Below are 14,579 nucleotides of genomic sequence, written 5' to 3'. Positions count from 1 at the left end.
TGTTTGTTCTAACGTACATTAATTCTATCTATCTATCTATCTATCTGTCTATCTATCTATCGTTCGTTCGTTCGTTCGTTCGTTATATCATTCTACTGTTCTATCTATCAGTTTATATCAGTCTCACTTCTGCTCCTATGTTCCTGTTCCTCACTCTGGATTCTTCCATCTCCTTCCAGAACCAAAGAGAACGGCTTTGATCGGGAGCCGCTCCATCCCGAGCACCCCAACAAGAGGCCCTGCACTATCAGCCCTGGCCAGCGCTTCAGCCCCTCCAACGGGATCTCCTACCAGCCCAACGGCCTGCCGCACCCCACCCCGCCCCCACCACAGCACTACCGTCTGGACGACATGGCCATCGCACACCACTACAGAGATTCCTACCGCCACCCCAACCACCGCGAGCTCCGCGACCGCCCTCGGCCTCTGGGTAAGAGAGAGATTACAGCAGTCATTAATAATGAGTCTGAGACGTGGCTCCATGGCTGCGGTCACCAATGCCTCCAATCCTCAAACTTTGTAAATAACATATTCCATTTTGATGCAAGACTCCTATAAATGTTGAGGGTAAAAACAAGTTTCAAATAAAATGAGGCTCAAATTCAGTTAATAGACACCGGAAATATAGAAAGTCACAGTAAAAGGAAAAGGTTCTTATTTAAATAAATAATAACTGGTAATAAAATGTCAATTAAATTAAAAATAATTACAAATATATATAGGAACATAAACTTTTTTTTTTTTTTTTATGATTTGAGGTTTACATGAAACCAACTCTCCATATCAGGTTTAAGTGTGCTAAAAATATTCAAGCACGTTAGCCAGTGATATATGTAGGAGATATGCATAAGCCTGGCAGCTCTGGTGCTGTGTGGAGAGAGTGAGAGAGCATGCCCACAGGCTGCATGGGAGAGAGGACTGAGGGATGAGAGCGTGTGAGGAATGAAGAGTGTGTGAGCGATGGAGGATGTCAGGAAGCGGGTGAGCTATGGCTGTGAAACAGACGGCCACGACATGCCGCTGAGGGCAAGCAAGAGAAATGGAAAACCGAGGCCCAAATAGTAACACGTTTAACATTCACTCTCTCTTTTTCTCTCGTTCTGTGTCAGGGATGCACGGGAGTACGCGCCAGGAGGAAGTCATAGATCACAGACTTACAGACAGAGAATGGGCAGAAGAGTGGAAGCACCTTGACCATGTAAGAAAAGTAATAACATTTTTATTACTATCCAAAGTATGTGTGTGTGTGTGTGTGTGAGAGAGAGAGAGAGAGAGAGAGAGAGAGAGAGAGAGAGAGAATATGACATAAGAAGTGTGTTTGCTGATACGATTCTGTGTTTGCATGTTTTTTTTTGGGGGGGGGGGTTGGGGGCAATCTTCTAGACAACAAGAGAATATATTAAGCTCAACTGGAGATTTTAGCTTTAAGTCTCCTGTTTTATAATGCAAACATTTATTTCAAAGTTTTTTTTTATTTTTTTATGATTACCTATATTAACTTGTGTACAGTTTTGTCTAATAAGTTTTAGGAGACACATCAGTTGTTATTTAAGCTGTAAGGTCTCCTGGGCTATAAAAGAGCAACTTCAGAGCATTGCCTTTTTGTCAGGGGTTGGCATTAGTGCTTTAGTGACTGTAAACATATAGAGGTGTGAGACATCATTCAGTGCCAGCCTTTAACATTGTGTTTTTATATCTATTTCTATTTAGAGCAGATGTTGTGTTGGTAACATTCTTCCTGCTTGTCCCCCGCAGCTCCTGAACTGCATTATGGATATGGTGGAGAAGACACGCCGCTCTCTGACGGTGTTGCGTCGGTGCCAGGAGGCCGACCGGGAGGAGCTCAACTACTGGATCCGTCGTTACAGTGATGCTGAAGATCTTAAAAAGACCAGCAGCTCCAGCAGCAGTCAGTCCAGACAGCAGAGCCCTGCCAGCCAAGACACCAATGCTTTAGGTAACACTTATTCATCTCAAGATGTTCGTCTGAGATGTCTGTATCACCTGAAAAGTTTATGTTCTATTTCATACATCAGTTAGTTTATTTAAAACTGATATGTCTGATCTTAAAAAGAACAGATTTAATGTCAGTTGTAATGATCTATCAGTTATTTTGAAAGGGAAAATGGTTGTACCATGTATTGTAAATGAAGTGTCCTTTTTGCTCTCTCTTCCAGATGTCCATAGGGAGCTCCTTCACAGGCCAGTGTCTGGATACGTACCTGAAGAAATCTGGAAGAAAGCTGGTTAGCATGCCATCTTTTTTCTTTTTTTTTGAACGTGCACACACTCTCATAAGCGCAGGTGGAAAATCAAAGCTAAATTATTCAGGCAGAGCTCTTTCAAAGACTGTCAGTGATTTAAAAGCTCTCTGAAATTCAATCAGTCAGTTATTTGTATGCAGAACTGCGGAGTCAGGTGGGAACTTGGTCGGTGTCACACCAAACTCGGGTGTGATCTCGACATTACAGTTGTTTTCCAGAGATTGCGGTTGTTCTTGTGTAAAATCAGGGGGGGTGGAATTCAAATTATATGCACAAGAAGGGATGCATATATAATGATGTTGGAACACTACAAAAAATAGTACAAATATTAATATCTTAGTAAAAAAAAAAGGGGAAAAAATGAATGCATATTTATAAATAAATAAAGGATATATTTAATAAATAAAAATAAACAGTTTCACAGATTGAATTCCTGTAATGATTTTTAAGCTACTGTTTTTTTTTTCTTTTCATGCATATTTGCAACAAAATGACAATAGAAAAAAACTATCTTTTATAGACAAAAAAGAGATTTAGTCATCATGCATTTATTTTAAAATCATTAACAAAAATCTTGAGAAGCAGATATAACACTTGGAAGGTTAAGTCATTATGCATTTTATTTAAAACATTATTTGAAGCAAACACTATGAAAAATCTTTAGAAGCTGATAAAACACTTGGAAGGTTTAGTGGGTTTTTGTGGCGTTTTGTCTGACTCCTGTAATGTTCCCTGAGTCGTGTGTTGGGCAGTTCAGTGATTGGCTTCACTGGAAGCACCTCTACACATTCCAACAGTGATGTCAGATCATAAAGCTCTTTTATTGCTCTGGCTGAACAGGACACATAAGTGCTCCCAGCCTTTACAGCACTTCAGCACTACGGCCATTAGCTGTGCAACAGGCTCTCAGCTCTCCACGGCTCTCTGTTTTATCACAGCAGAGGAGCTGGTTAAAAGACGGATAAAGATATTAAAAGGCTTTGTTTAAAGAGCAGTTGATCTGTGCGAAATATGACAAGTGATGGGTTCTGTAATAGCAGATTGTTTATCTTGGCCTCATACACAATAAAGGCATCTGCTAAAGCAGTTTGTCTTTGCTGTGTGGTCTTACCAAAGGCTTTATAAAAGCAAACAAGCCTTTCCATGAAAGTGACGTTACAAAACACAGTCTAAGTCTGCTCGTTTTAGCTAATACGTTGCCTTTACATCACAACGGCGGTAGTAACACCCTAAACAAATCACCACAGATTGAAATTCCATCTGAATAGTAATATATAAATGCAGTAAAATGTATCAGGGAATGTGGTGCATTTTCCGTGACCTCAGCCCATCAAAAGGGATGACTTTGTGCACCAAACCACCATGGTTTCACAATTCAGTCCAGTCTTGATGAAAATGTCCCTGGCTCTGTAATCCTTCATATTTAAGACTGGGGAGGAGGGTCTGTGCAACCGCAGCCATCCATTTCTGCAGAACAAGAGACTGCCACGACAGTTTAGTCTATTAAAACTCCTCAAGATCAGCATGGCTTTTTCAAAACCATTGTACGCCTCTAGTGATGGTTACACAACCCAAGCTAAAAGTGTTTAAGAGTCAAAACTGCCTTAAAGCGGTCTTCACAAGTTGCCACAGTGTAATAAGGGGTGAATGTCCTTTTTTTTTTTTTTTTAGAAAGATTATGTACAGTATGTGATGAATATTCAAGCCCTTTCTCACACCGTGCCATATCCTGATCTGTATGGGCCTTTGGGGGTGCAATTGAAATGCATAATTTAAATATAAATTGCCCGATTTGCATATGCAATTAGTCAGGCTGCAGCCTTGAACAATGAAAACAAACAAATACACACACACACACACACACACAAAAAAGCCTAGTCTGCTCTTCAGATGAGTTTTCCAGCCAGAAGTATTTACGGTTAATGGGATAACAATGTAAAAGTACAGATAAAGTACGAGTTCAAGGAAATACATTTATACTTCAGAGGGAAGAATATCAAGGATTACCTGTAATCTGCCTTGTGCACTACAGTCAAGTCTTTGTTTTGAGGCAAAACTAAAGCACTTTTTGTTGTTTATTTGTGTTCAGCAAACACAGAAAGTCATCTGAGCCCATTCAAATAAAAATTGATGTTTCTAATTAATCCCCAGATTAATCGTTCAGCTGCTTTTGAACAAAACAAGCCAACAGGATCAATTAAACAACATAAAAATCGTTTTCAAATGAATTAAAATGTCAGATACTAATGTTGGGTGATTGTGTGTATGTCCTGTATATATAGAGAGACGTTCTTGGCATGAGCACTTTCAATTTATTGAATGTGCATTAGTGTGGTTTTCTATAGTTTTTTTTTTAGCCCTGGCATGCATACATATATACATACATCTTTGGCTGTTGTTGTGAGATATCAAGTGCATGTGCAGCTATGTAATTCTACATGGTCTGACCCTTAAAATCTACTTGATGTAAAACAATCTAGTCAGGTTGATTAAGTCATATCAAACAATATTTTGGACTTCAGTAAAACCAGTTAATTAAGATGTTGTAGTTTCGATGGAAAAATCTGATTTGCAATGAACAGCAGACAGATAAAGCTATGTTAACATCAGTTATTCTCTCTGAACTCTTTGCTGGGTTTCTGTTGCTGTGCCCCGGACACTTAAAAGCACTGTGCTCTTTCTTTCAGAAGAGGCTGTGAATGAGGTGAAGAGGCAGGCCATGTCTGAGTTGCAGAAAGCCGTGTCAGAGGCCGAGCGCAAGGCCCATGAGATGATCAGCACCGAGCGAGCCAAGATGGAGCGCACTGTGGCCGAAGCCAAGCGACAAGCGGCAGAGGACGCGCTGTCAGTCATCAACCAGCAGGAGGACTCTAGTGAGGTAACAGCTTGAGTGCCTACTGCACATTGTTATTGTGTTAGCGAACAGCTGAATGATTCATTAGGATGGTAATACATTCCATAATTGATTATATTTTGCATTATATATCATCTTGGGGATTTTATTTTATTTTATGTAATATGTACATGCCTGATTCACTTGGCTAGGCTGTTTTAGTCCCATTGCTTACATTCGTTCTCTTTAGTGTGGAAATCTTTAGAAAACATGGATATCATATGAAAAGCACAGGGGGAAAAGAAAGTGTCCCAGATAATTCCTCATGCAGCCCGGTGTCATGCAGAGCTGAGGAATATAACATTGCATTTATCACTGCAGGCAGAGCGGCACTTTTCCTCCTCTAAATGAAACATGTGGACAGTTAAGGTGGTACTGATTTGGATGAGGGAAATTGGGAAGGGAGCGCCGAGTGTCTGCGCACAGCGGGGGTACGGCTCGTTTAATCAGTTAGCAGAGAAAGGTGGCACGCATCTGAGTTTAATTGCACGAGCCATGTTTATGCACCTCCCCCTGGAGGATTGCGTCGGTAGCCATTTATAACTCTGGATTCTTGTCTCTGGGACGCATTCGAGACTTTGTGATAATTGCTCCTATTTGGCCTGGAGACAAACACAAAGAGGCCACAGTGGTAACCTGAGTTTCTGTGTGATCTTTGAGCGTTTTGTAGTTAACCTGTTACAAATGTGTCTTCACACAGTGCCATGTGGAACTGGGTAAAATGACTGCGTTTTTCCCTAGCTAGCTCATTATTTCCGTGTTTTCAAAGCAGGGAGATCCAAAGAAAAATAAAGCAGAATTCTCTATTTAGACTTAAAGTCAAATGGGAAATGTTTGCTGCTAATGAGCCGAGACTTTCGCTCGTTTTTCTCAAAGGTCTGTGGATCCATTATTTCCTAATTGGGATAATACCCATGGAAAGAAATGCATGTTTTTATATATATATATATATATATATATCACAGCTTAAACCTCCTTCCCCCTCTCTTTCGTGCAGAGCTGCTGGAATTGCGGGCGCAAGGCGAGCGAGACCTGCAGCGGCTGCAACACGGCGCGTTACTGCGGTTCCTTCTGCCAGCACAAGGACTGGGAAAAGCACCACCACGTATGTGGCCAGACTCTGCAGGCTCAGCAGCAGGGCGAGACCCCCGCCACCGTCAGCTCCTCTGCCACCCCCAGCAGCGGCGCCGGCAGCCCTGCGGACACACCATCCGCCGCTACCCCTCGCTCGGCCACGCCCGGCACGCCCTCCACCATAGAGACCACGCCGCGCTAGAGCCCCGAGCGGGCCGGTCCTGATGCCTCAGCCGGCCGGGGACTGACTCACCTGCCTCACTCGCTGCAAAACGCTAAATCTAGCGCACTAACAAAGAAGAGACTGTACTTAGGGCGATCACCCCCCAGGAGGTCCATTTCGGGTCATATTGACTTGCCATGATAGAGAACGCAAAGATATTCTTTGTTCGAAATTCTCATTGTTCTTTATTGTTACTACAGCTATTATCGCTTACTGTTGATAATGTCATTTATTGTTGTTGTGGCTCTCTTACATTCTTGTAAATAAGAAGACAAGTGGAGTAGACAGCCGGGACCTCTTGATGAGTATATCTGACCTGCCCTTTGTTATGTTTGTTTGTCGTTTTTTTTCCTCCTTCGTTCCGTTTTCAAAGCTCTTTATCCAGTAGCTGGGATATGAAACTATTTGACCTCATTAAAAGACACTTTAAATGACAAAAACCAAGGATATACTTCATAGCTGATGTAAGCAAAGACTGAATATTATTAAGACAAAAAAACAGCGTTCCTTGTAAAGAAGACAACACAATGTTGATGAGAACAAAACACGCCCATGAAGGGCATCTGCATTGGACGTGGTGGAGTAGACGGCGGATGGCGTTTCTGGCCCGCGCGCTGAACTCTGCAGATGTGCAGCAGATTGTGAAGGAACGCAGATGTTCGTCCCTTTTCTGCAGGATTATATCCAGGTCATTGGTCTAAGAAATAAAAAGCTGTTTCACTGAGGAATGTAGGGACGAGAAGGGCCCGTGCTGGATGTTGAGTACCGCACAGCGTAATGAAGGATGCGCTCTGAGCCCTGATCCCAAATGCACTCCATCAGCTCCCAAAACAGGAAGTGAAGTCATCGGCCCACCAGAGCAGGACTGTCAGAACCTCAATGTGACAGCCGCTGGGAAACAAAGGGCTGAGAAATTACCCATAAATCACTGGCTGTTGGAGCCCTCTCCTGTCCTGCCTATCTCTAACCCCGTCACCCGTCCTCGTTCGGCTTCTTTTTGCCCTTCTAGATCTCATTGTGTTAAACACTTGTGTCCTGTGCCGTCTCCAATGGTTATTTATTGTACATGTGATGGACAATTGTGACGACGCATTAATAGTTGAAATCACGGTCACAACTTTTTAGTCTTTCTAGGTGCAGAAAGGAAGAACATATTTTCTCTTTTTTCTCTCTCTCGCTCTCTCTTTCTCTCTCGCAAGCTGCTTTTCTATTCGTATGTGTTTGTGCTAGTCCCTCTTGTAGTTCTCTAAGAAAAAACACTTTTCCCATTGTCCTCAAAAGACATATGCTATCTCTCAAAGCTGCTACTCCAGTCTCATTCAGATGTTTTTTTTTCTGAGAACTAGCATGTTACATGGAATGCTAACATAAATGTTTTTGTACATGGGACGTACATAAATGTATTTGCACTGTCACGGTTTCTCTCGGCATGCTTCTTTTGGCAGTTTTTTTTTTTTTCCATAGGGAAAATCTTCATAGGTTATCTTTGGAGTGCTTCGTTACATATCTGTGATTTCCTTTTCTTGTTAAAAAATGAAGAAAAATCTATGAAAAAAAAGGGGAAAAAAAAGAAAACAGAAAAAAAAGAAAACAGAAGTATCACAATCTGCTTTTGTTAACATTTTTTTCTAAACATTTTTGCTTTGAATAGTTAAGGACAGTGCATGCACATGCATACTGAATGCTATGGTATATGTTGTTTTTGTTTTCTACAAAAAAAAAGATAAAATGTACAAAAAGAGACTAACTTTCCAAATGCAGAGGTGAAAAACAGACAGCTTTAACACTGCAGAGCACCAGGATACACAGTATTACAAAGGAATTAACATGGAAGACAGCCAAAGACAGACATGAAGGACCAAAACCTGATTTTATCCAAGATTTAAACATGACAAAAATGACTCACTCCAATGCATTCTTGTTTTCTCCACGTGTTTATCAGGGGAAGCCACACAGAGCAATGTTTCCATTCGAAAACCTTTAACTCTCCCCTGTTCAGAGCCAAGACCAGCCCTATTCAGCTCATAGGGAGGAGCAGCCACTCAAACCATGTAGCAAGAAAAGAGGGTTTCACATGTGGATGAGGCGGTCTGAGTGATCGAGCAATAATCGAATAGGCAGATCCCATATTGTAGATCCTACAGGGCGAGTGTCATTGTCGTCGTTTTTCTTTCCGTATCATTCCTCGAAACAGATTGGTCATAAGAACGCCGCTCCAAAAGGCAACCAGACCAACCGAACTGAAGCTCTTCTTGTTCATGAACGGCACATAACCAAACCTTCAAGTGTTTCAGCTCAAGATTAAAAGCCATGTGAGAATCTAAAACTAAACAACCTCGTCAATGGCTTAAGAGGAAGAGGGGTCTAAACGGGCACTTAAAGGGTTAGTTCAGCCCAAAAATGGAAATTAGGCCATAAATTACTCACCCTGAAGTCATCCTAGGTGTATATGACTTTCTCCTTTCAGACAAATTTAGTTGGAGTTATTTTTAAAATTGTTGCTTCGTTTACAACAGTGAGCGCAAGCTAGATTAAAGTGATTATTATGTTTTTAATATGGATATTTTACTTATGCATCGATTCACTACAGAAGGCCTTTTTACACCCCCGGAGCCGTGTGAGACACATTTTTTAAATGGATGAGCTTTTTATTAAACTTCTCATGTACCGATTGAGTGTAACACCCGCTGAGTGGCATAAAACAGCTTGAAAGATCAAAGACATTTTTTTTTTCATAACTCCGACTGGATTTGTCTGAAAGAAGAAAGTCATATACACCTTGGATGATTTCAGGGTGAGTAATTTATGGCTTAATTTTCATTTTTGGCTGAACTAACCCTTTAACTGCAATCTGATGGCTCACATCCCATGGTGCTAAATGCTGTGCATTTGACCTCTTACGAGGAGCGGCTGGCTCTGAATGCACTCGGGGCCTACTCCAGCATGCTACGGTTAAATAATCCAAAAAAACATGGGTGTAAGACACCTGTCCACATCGGTAGAGAACCTGCCAGCTAAGCTGTCTTGAAACACTATTTTTGAAAAACACATATAGTTAGTGCAGTGAGTTCGATCAGGGTGACCTGAATAAAATATGCGTGGACAAAGCGTTAAGTAACTCCTCCTTCTCCTTCCCAATCTAGTACGTCTGTTTTGCTACAACCTTTTTTCCTCGGTGGCAAAAAGTCTCACTCTACCTCTGACAGCACGTTAGGAGCACCAGTCGCTGAGCGGACACTGGTCTAGTCAAACCAAATGGGCACATGAGAGCAGGACTTAAACCCAAAGTTAAAAGCTCATATAGCTGCAAACCATATCACTACTTGGTAACAATGCAGACCTCATGAAAAAAAAAAAAATTATTAATAGAATACGTAAAAAAAAAATGTTTTGTTCATTTTAAGTTTGTCACGTGTACAAATCGCTTTGAGTCAACTCAAAGTAAAAAAAAAAAAGTTTCAGAGTGTTGACCCCATTTGATATACACTTTAATTCAATCCATGGTCAAAGATGAGAAAAGTGATATATTCCTATTGCCCTCCTCTTCTCCTGCACCCCCTTTCCCCCCATTTCTGTCTTCTATTGTGAGACACGCTTGGCCGCTCGTCAGTGTCGTTTAGGTTCGTGTTTATGGGGGATTCACACCAAACGTGAGCGAAAAGTAACGGCTGGTGAATTCGCGCAAGCCTTGTTTGCCAGGTGTTACCTTGATTTTTTTTCTCCAGTTTGTAAAGTGAATTAAACTTTGGGATAATAAAGGGACAGTGGAAACATTAAGTGTAATGAATTGGTCGGGTGGGTTCAGGATGGGCAGTCGTAGGATTCTTCGAAAATCTTTATTGTGAAAAAAAGCTCATTAAAAAGTTGTTGTGCAATACTTAATGTAAACATGAACCACAGGTTACAGGTGGGCTGGGAGGGTGTGGACTCTCTCACACCTTTTCCAAATATGGTTTTTGAGTCTACTGTTAGAACTGTGGTTTCTTGTTTAATCTGTTTTCTTTATTTTATTGTCTCATTTTTGGGGGCTGTAGTACATGGTCTGTCAGTCTGTGAATCTTTGCAGTATGATTCTGGTATTGTTGTACTCTTTACTGTGTAATAAATATGTTCATACCTGCATTCAAGATTTCTTTTTGTATTTGTTTTAAATACTCTACATGCATACAGTACATTCTGTTCAGATGCATCGTTTGCATTCATTCGTTAAGCAACTTATAAATAACAACAGAAATTAGTTCTAAAGCAGCAGGAACCTGAGAAGTGCTATAATACAAAGTTTCCAGATTGTTCGAAATGGTAAAGTAAGAAAGTAAGCACCAGTAAAAGTATGTTCCTATGGTATCTGTGAAGCAGGAAAATATGTAAGAGTGTTATCATTGTGATTTCCAAGATGCATTTGGATAAATCTTAAAAACATTTTTTTTTTAAATTTTCTGCATTATTGAATATTCAGATATATTAGATATGCCACAGGCTACAAATTTCACCATTATGCCAGCCTATTTGCACTTTGGTAAATCATAGTTATTATGACATATAAAGTATACATAATAACACAATTGTGACCTTTTATCTCAGAATTTTGAGTTTTGCCAAGTCAGAACTGACTTTGTCATAATTTCAACCTTTTTTTTATAATTGTTTTTGTCATAATTATGACTTTTCATCTTAACCAATTTTGTTGTCCTTTTATCCTATAATTGCTTGCCAGTTTTAAATTTTGATTAATTTAATTAATTTTAATTATTTTTTTGATTTATGTCTTAATATCAAATTATTATTAGTTTTACCAAGCATTATTTTATTTTTTTTCATGTGTAATCTCTACAGAAACCTCAAAGGACTACAAATGTGATGGAACTGGTCAAAATATGTGGAAATTATATACCTTAAAGCACTTCTAAGCTCAATTCAAATGGCCTTTTTACAACAAATGTGTCCAAACCTAAAACTTTACTTCAAGTAAGAGACCTACAGTTAAAGAGTGAGTAAATTGTACTTCAGTATATATGTATACGTGAATGGAGAAAAGCTTGAGGTGAAATTAGGCTTTGAAAAGCCCTTTGAAATGCCGGCTACACCCAACATAAGTGGCCTTGGGAATTGAAGAGTAAATGCTCTCTGAAGGGAAGCTATTAGCGTGGAAGGTCTGTATTTAAAGTGTCACTTAATTCCCATGTCCCCCATTTTACATTTTACCTAATGTCGAAATGTTAATACGTCCAATATTCAGCCCACTTTGTCCAGAAATGTGACAGCAACATTGACAAGGCAACACATTTAGTCCAGCAATTACCTTCGTCCCGGACCGAAAGCCTTTATAAATGCGACCGCCCCCCACCCCACACCAAAATGAACCCCGGGATTCGTCGTTTGCTCAGCCGTGACAAAACCTTCAGAGAATCGCACAAATCTTCCGAGAGGTCTATGCCTTTGTGAAGCTCTCGTGCCTCTTATCTGCGTTTATTACCGTTTAAGAGATCATAAAGCCGAGGATGAGTTGAAACACTGCGATATTCCTGTCACTTACCACCTTTCGCGTTTCAACTCTCGTTTTTTATCAAGTGGCGGGAACTGACAGACCCTCAATTAAGCGAGGCCTAGAGAACTGTTCTCAACCGATAACAATACAAATGGATTCTTTCAAACAGAGAAAAACAGCTGTCTCTATTATTTGAATGCTTCACCTTTCCCCGCTCGATTAATTGGGTCTTTGATCACAGGCAGAGGTGCAGAGTGCCTGATAAGAAAAAGGTTATTAGTAAAGTAGCCCGGAGGACCAAGCCGCGGCCTAGCGCGGGCTGCGCGAGATGAGATAAGCCCATAATGCCCATGTGTGCATGTGCTCATGAGCGATAGGGCCGCCGTCTGCCTCCGAGACGATCGCACGAAGAAGAGCAATACTCTGACGAGACGATAGCTAATGCGGGATATAAATTTGGCTTCCAGGGGTAGAACGCAGGATTAAACTCCATAAAGAGTTCGGCTCTAAATGGTTTACATTTTTTGCCTCTAAATCAAACTGTGTCGCAGAATTTCACCGTGCTTTTTTGAACCCGATATGCGGCGAGGAATATTACTGTAGTATGCCCACAGTGACGGAGGAGAAAATAACACTCTGCCTTTGAGAGTCGAGCGAGAGTGTCTCTTTGATATGCAGCCCAGCTAAATTTGAGGTTTTAAATCTGATTTCATCTAAGCCTGTTTATAGTCCCATGTCCACGGATGAGGCGCTGAGTGATTCGAAACACCTCGTTGAAAAAGCTTCGCAAAACTCTCTTGTAATAGGTTTTTTTTTTCCTGCAACTACAGAGGAATACAACTAGGGGGTACGAGAGCATATTAGGCCTGTTATGGTGGGGGCAAAGTGACTCCATGGAGAAAACATTTTTGATTAAATTACAGAACACAAGGTTATCTTTCCCCAGCACATGCCTCACTGCCCCGGGCCTGGATAATCTGTTAATACCATTCAAGCAAAATGACATTATTAAGGAAGTGGAGTACTGCATCTCCACCCAGGCCTGAATGATGCATGTAGCCGACCCTTCATCATCCTAGACAGAGGAAGTGGGCCGAGATGGAGAGAGAAGGAGAAAAAGGCTGCCTGACAGTGACAAAAGCACTGCTTAAATGTCAGCTAATGGTTCCACAGCACCCTGCTGATGAACAGGGCGAGAAAGGAAGGAAAAAAAAGAGCAGAAATATATCTATCGTTTATCTCCAGGGGCTGAAGAGCTCAAGCCTATATTTATCCGGTGAAAAATAAAACAACACTGCTCTTTCTCACACTGTCTTAAAATCTGCCACATTGAGAAAATGTGTAATCCAGTTCGTGGTGGACATAAAATCTCAACTAAAATCATCCATTTCAACCTAGGATCTAGGTCGGGTAATTTACATTTTAAATTTAGGCTATAGGAAGGTATGTATACGAGTCACAACGAAATCAAACAACGTCTACATTGTTTTTAGAATATTCCTTTCATGTTCCTGTTTTTCTTGTTATGATGTTTTATTAACAAGATTCGGGAGGAGCGCATCAGATACTTAGCCTAATCAACACAGGTGGACCATAATCAAGTAATCAATCCCATAGTATAAATATCGCTGACTTACCTCTATCCATCAACGGTTTATCAGCATCCCTCCTCCACCCCATTTCATCACTTTGAGTTCACTTTATAAAAAGACGGGGAAGGGGGGGGTACTCTAGGTTCGGGCCATTCCCGAGCTCGGAGCCCTTCCCCGGACAGCACGCCAAATATGCATACCATACCTCAGCTAATTAAATGTAAGCGTGAACTCGTGAAATAGTACATAGTTCGATTAATGGCACACGTCATTTCATCCCCACGTCATTTCACATACAAACATATAGTTCGTCTTCGTGATGATACCACACGTCATTTCATCCCCACGTAATTTCACATACAAACATATAGTTCGTCTTCGTGATGATACCACACGTCATTTCATCCCCACGTAATTTCACATACAAACATATAGTCCGTCTTCGTGATGATGCCATGGGTGTTTTATTTTAAATGTTGGAAAAACTACATTATTTGTACATGCATTCAGATGATGGCGGATGGTGTTGAAGCTCTTTTATTTACCCTCAAACGATTGACCACCGCCGTGTGTGTATCCTGTACCAAATGAGGCGAAGTCTTAAACGATGGTAGTAATGTGATTATGATATTTTCAGTAGATGTCTATTCAGCACTTTAATAATGCGACTCAAAAAGGAATACTCCACATGTCTTAATTCGATTAGTGTTTACTTCGATTATGACTTTAGCCGGATTAAGGTAATCAAACATCTCTGTTTACATGGTAGATTCTTATTCAGAGTATTGTCTTAATCGTATTAAAATCAGAGTATTGTTGTCCATGTAAAGGTACTCAGTGTCTTATTTTGAAGATTCATATATGTATATAAATATATACAATCTCCGACCAACACAAACTGAAAGGACGGGGGCTTATGAACACAGGATAATTGGGAAAACACAGGTCCTAGGAATAACACAATAAACATGGGACACTGAACACATGGAGGGAAGTCCAGGGGCGTGACAATATATATATAATATGTAAATGTAAATCTTTTTAATAA

General features: G+C 40.6%; 1 protein-coding gene across 4 annotated transcripts in view; it reads left to right on the top strand.

Moving 5' to 3' along the window:
* The window catches only part of LOC113119442 (protein CBFA2T1), a 51,101-nt gene extending 43,088 nt beyond the window's left edge, over window positions 1–8,013 (top strand). For 2 of the 4 annotated variants that reach the window (XM_026288945.1, XM_026288948.1), the window contains exons 6-11: window positions 180–430; window positions 1,110–1,207; window positions 1,756–1,957; window positions 2,178–2,246; window positions 4,952–5,142; window positions 6,155–8,013. In XM_026288945.1, the coding sequence (XP_026144730.1) occupies window positions 180–430; window positions 1,110–1,207; window positions 1,756–1,957; window positions 2,178–2,246; window positions 4,952–5,142; window positions 6,155–6,433 (1,090 nt within the window). In that variant the 3' untranslated portion in view covers window positions 6,434–8,013. The remainder of the gene's footprint in view (window positions 1–179; window positions 431–1,109; window positions 1,208–1,755; window positions 1,958–2,177; window positions 2,247–4,951; window positions 5,143–6,154) is intronic. The other 2 variants (XM_026288947.1, XM_026288946.1) reach the window with 2 other exon arrangements.
* Window positions 8,014–14,579: the final 6,566 nt, after the last annotated feature.

This window comes from Carassius auratus, chromosome 19 (genome assembly GCF_003368295.1).
Source record: "Carassius auratus strain Wakin chromosome 19, ASM336829v1, whole genome shotgun sequence".
NCBI classification, from domain to species: Eukaryota; Metazoa; Chordata; class Actinopteri; order Cypriniformes; family Cyprinidae; genus Carassius; species Carassius auratus.
Note: the sequence above shows the minus strand (reverse complement) of the source record. Positions and strands in the feature narration are given on the sequence as shown.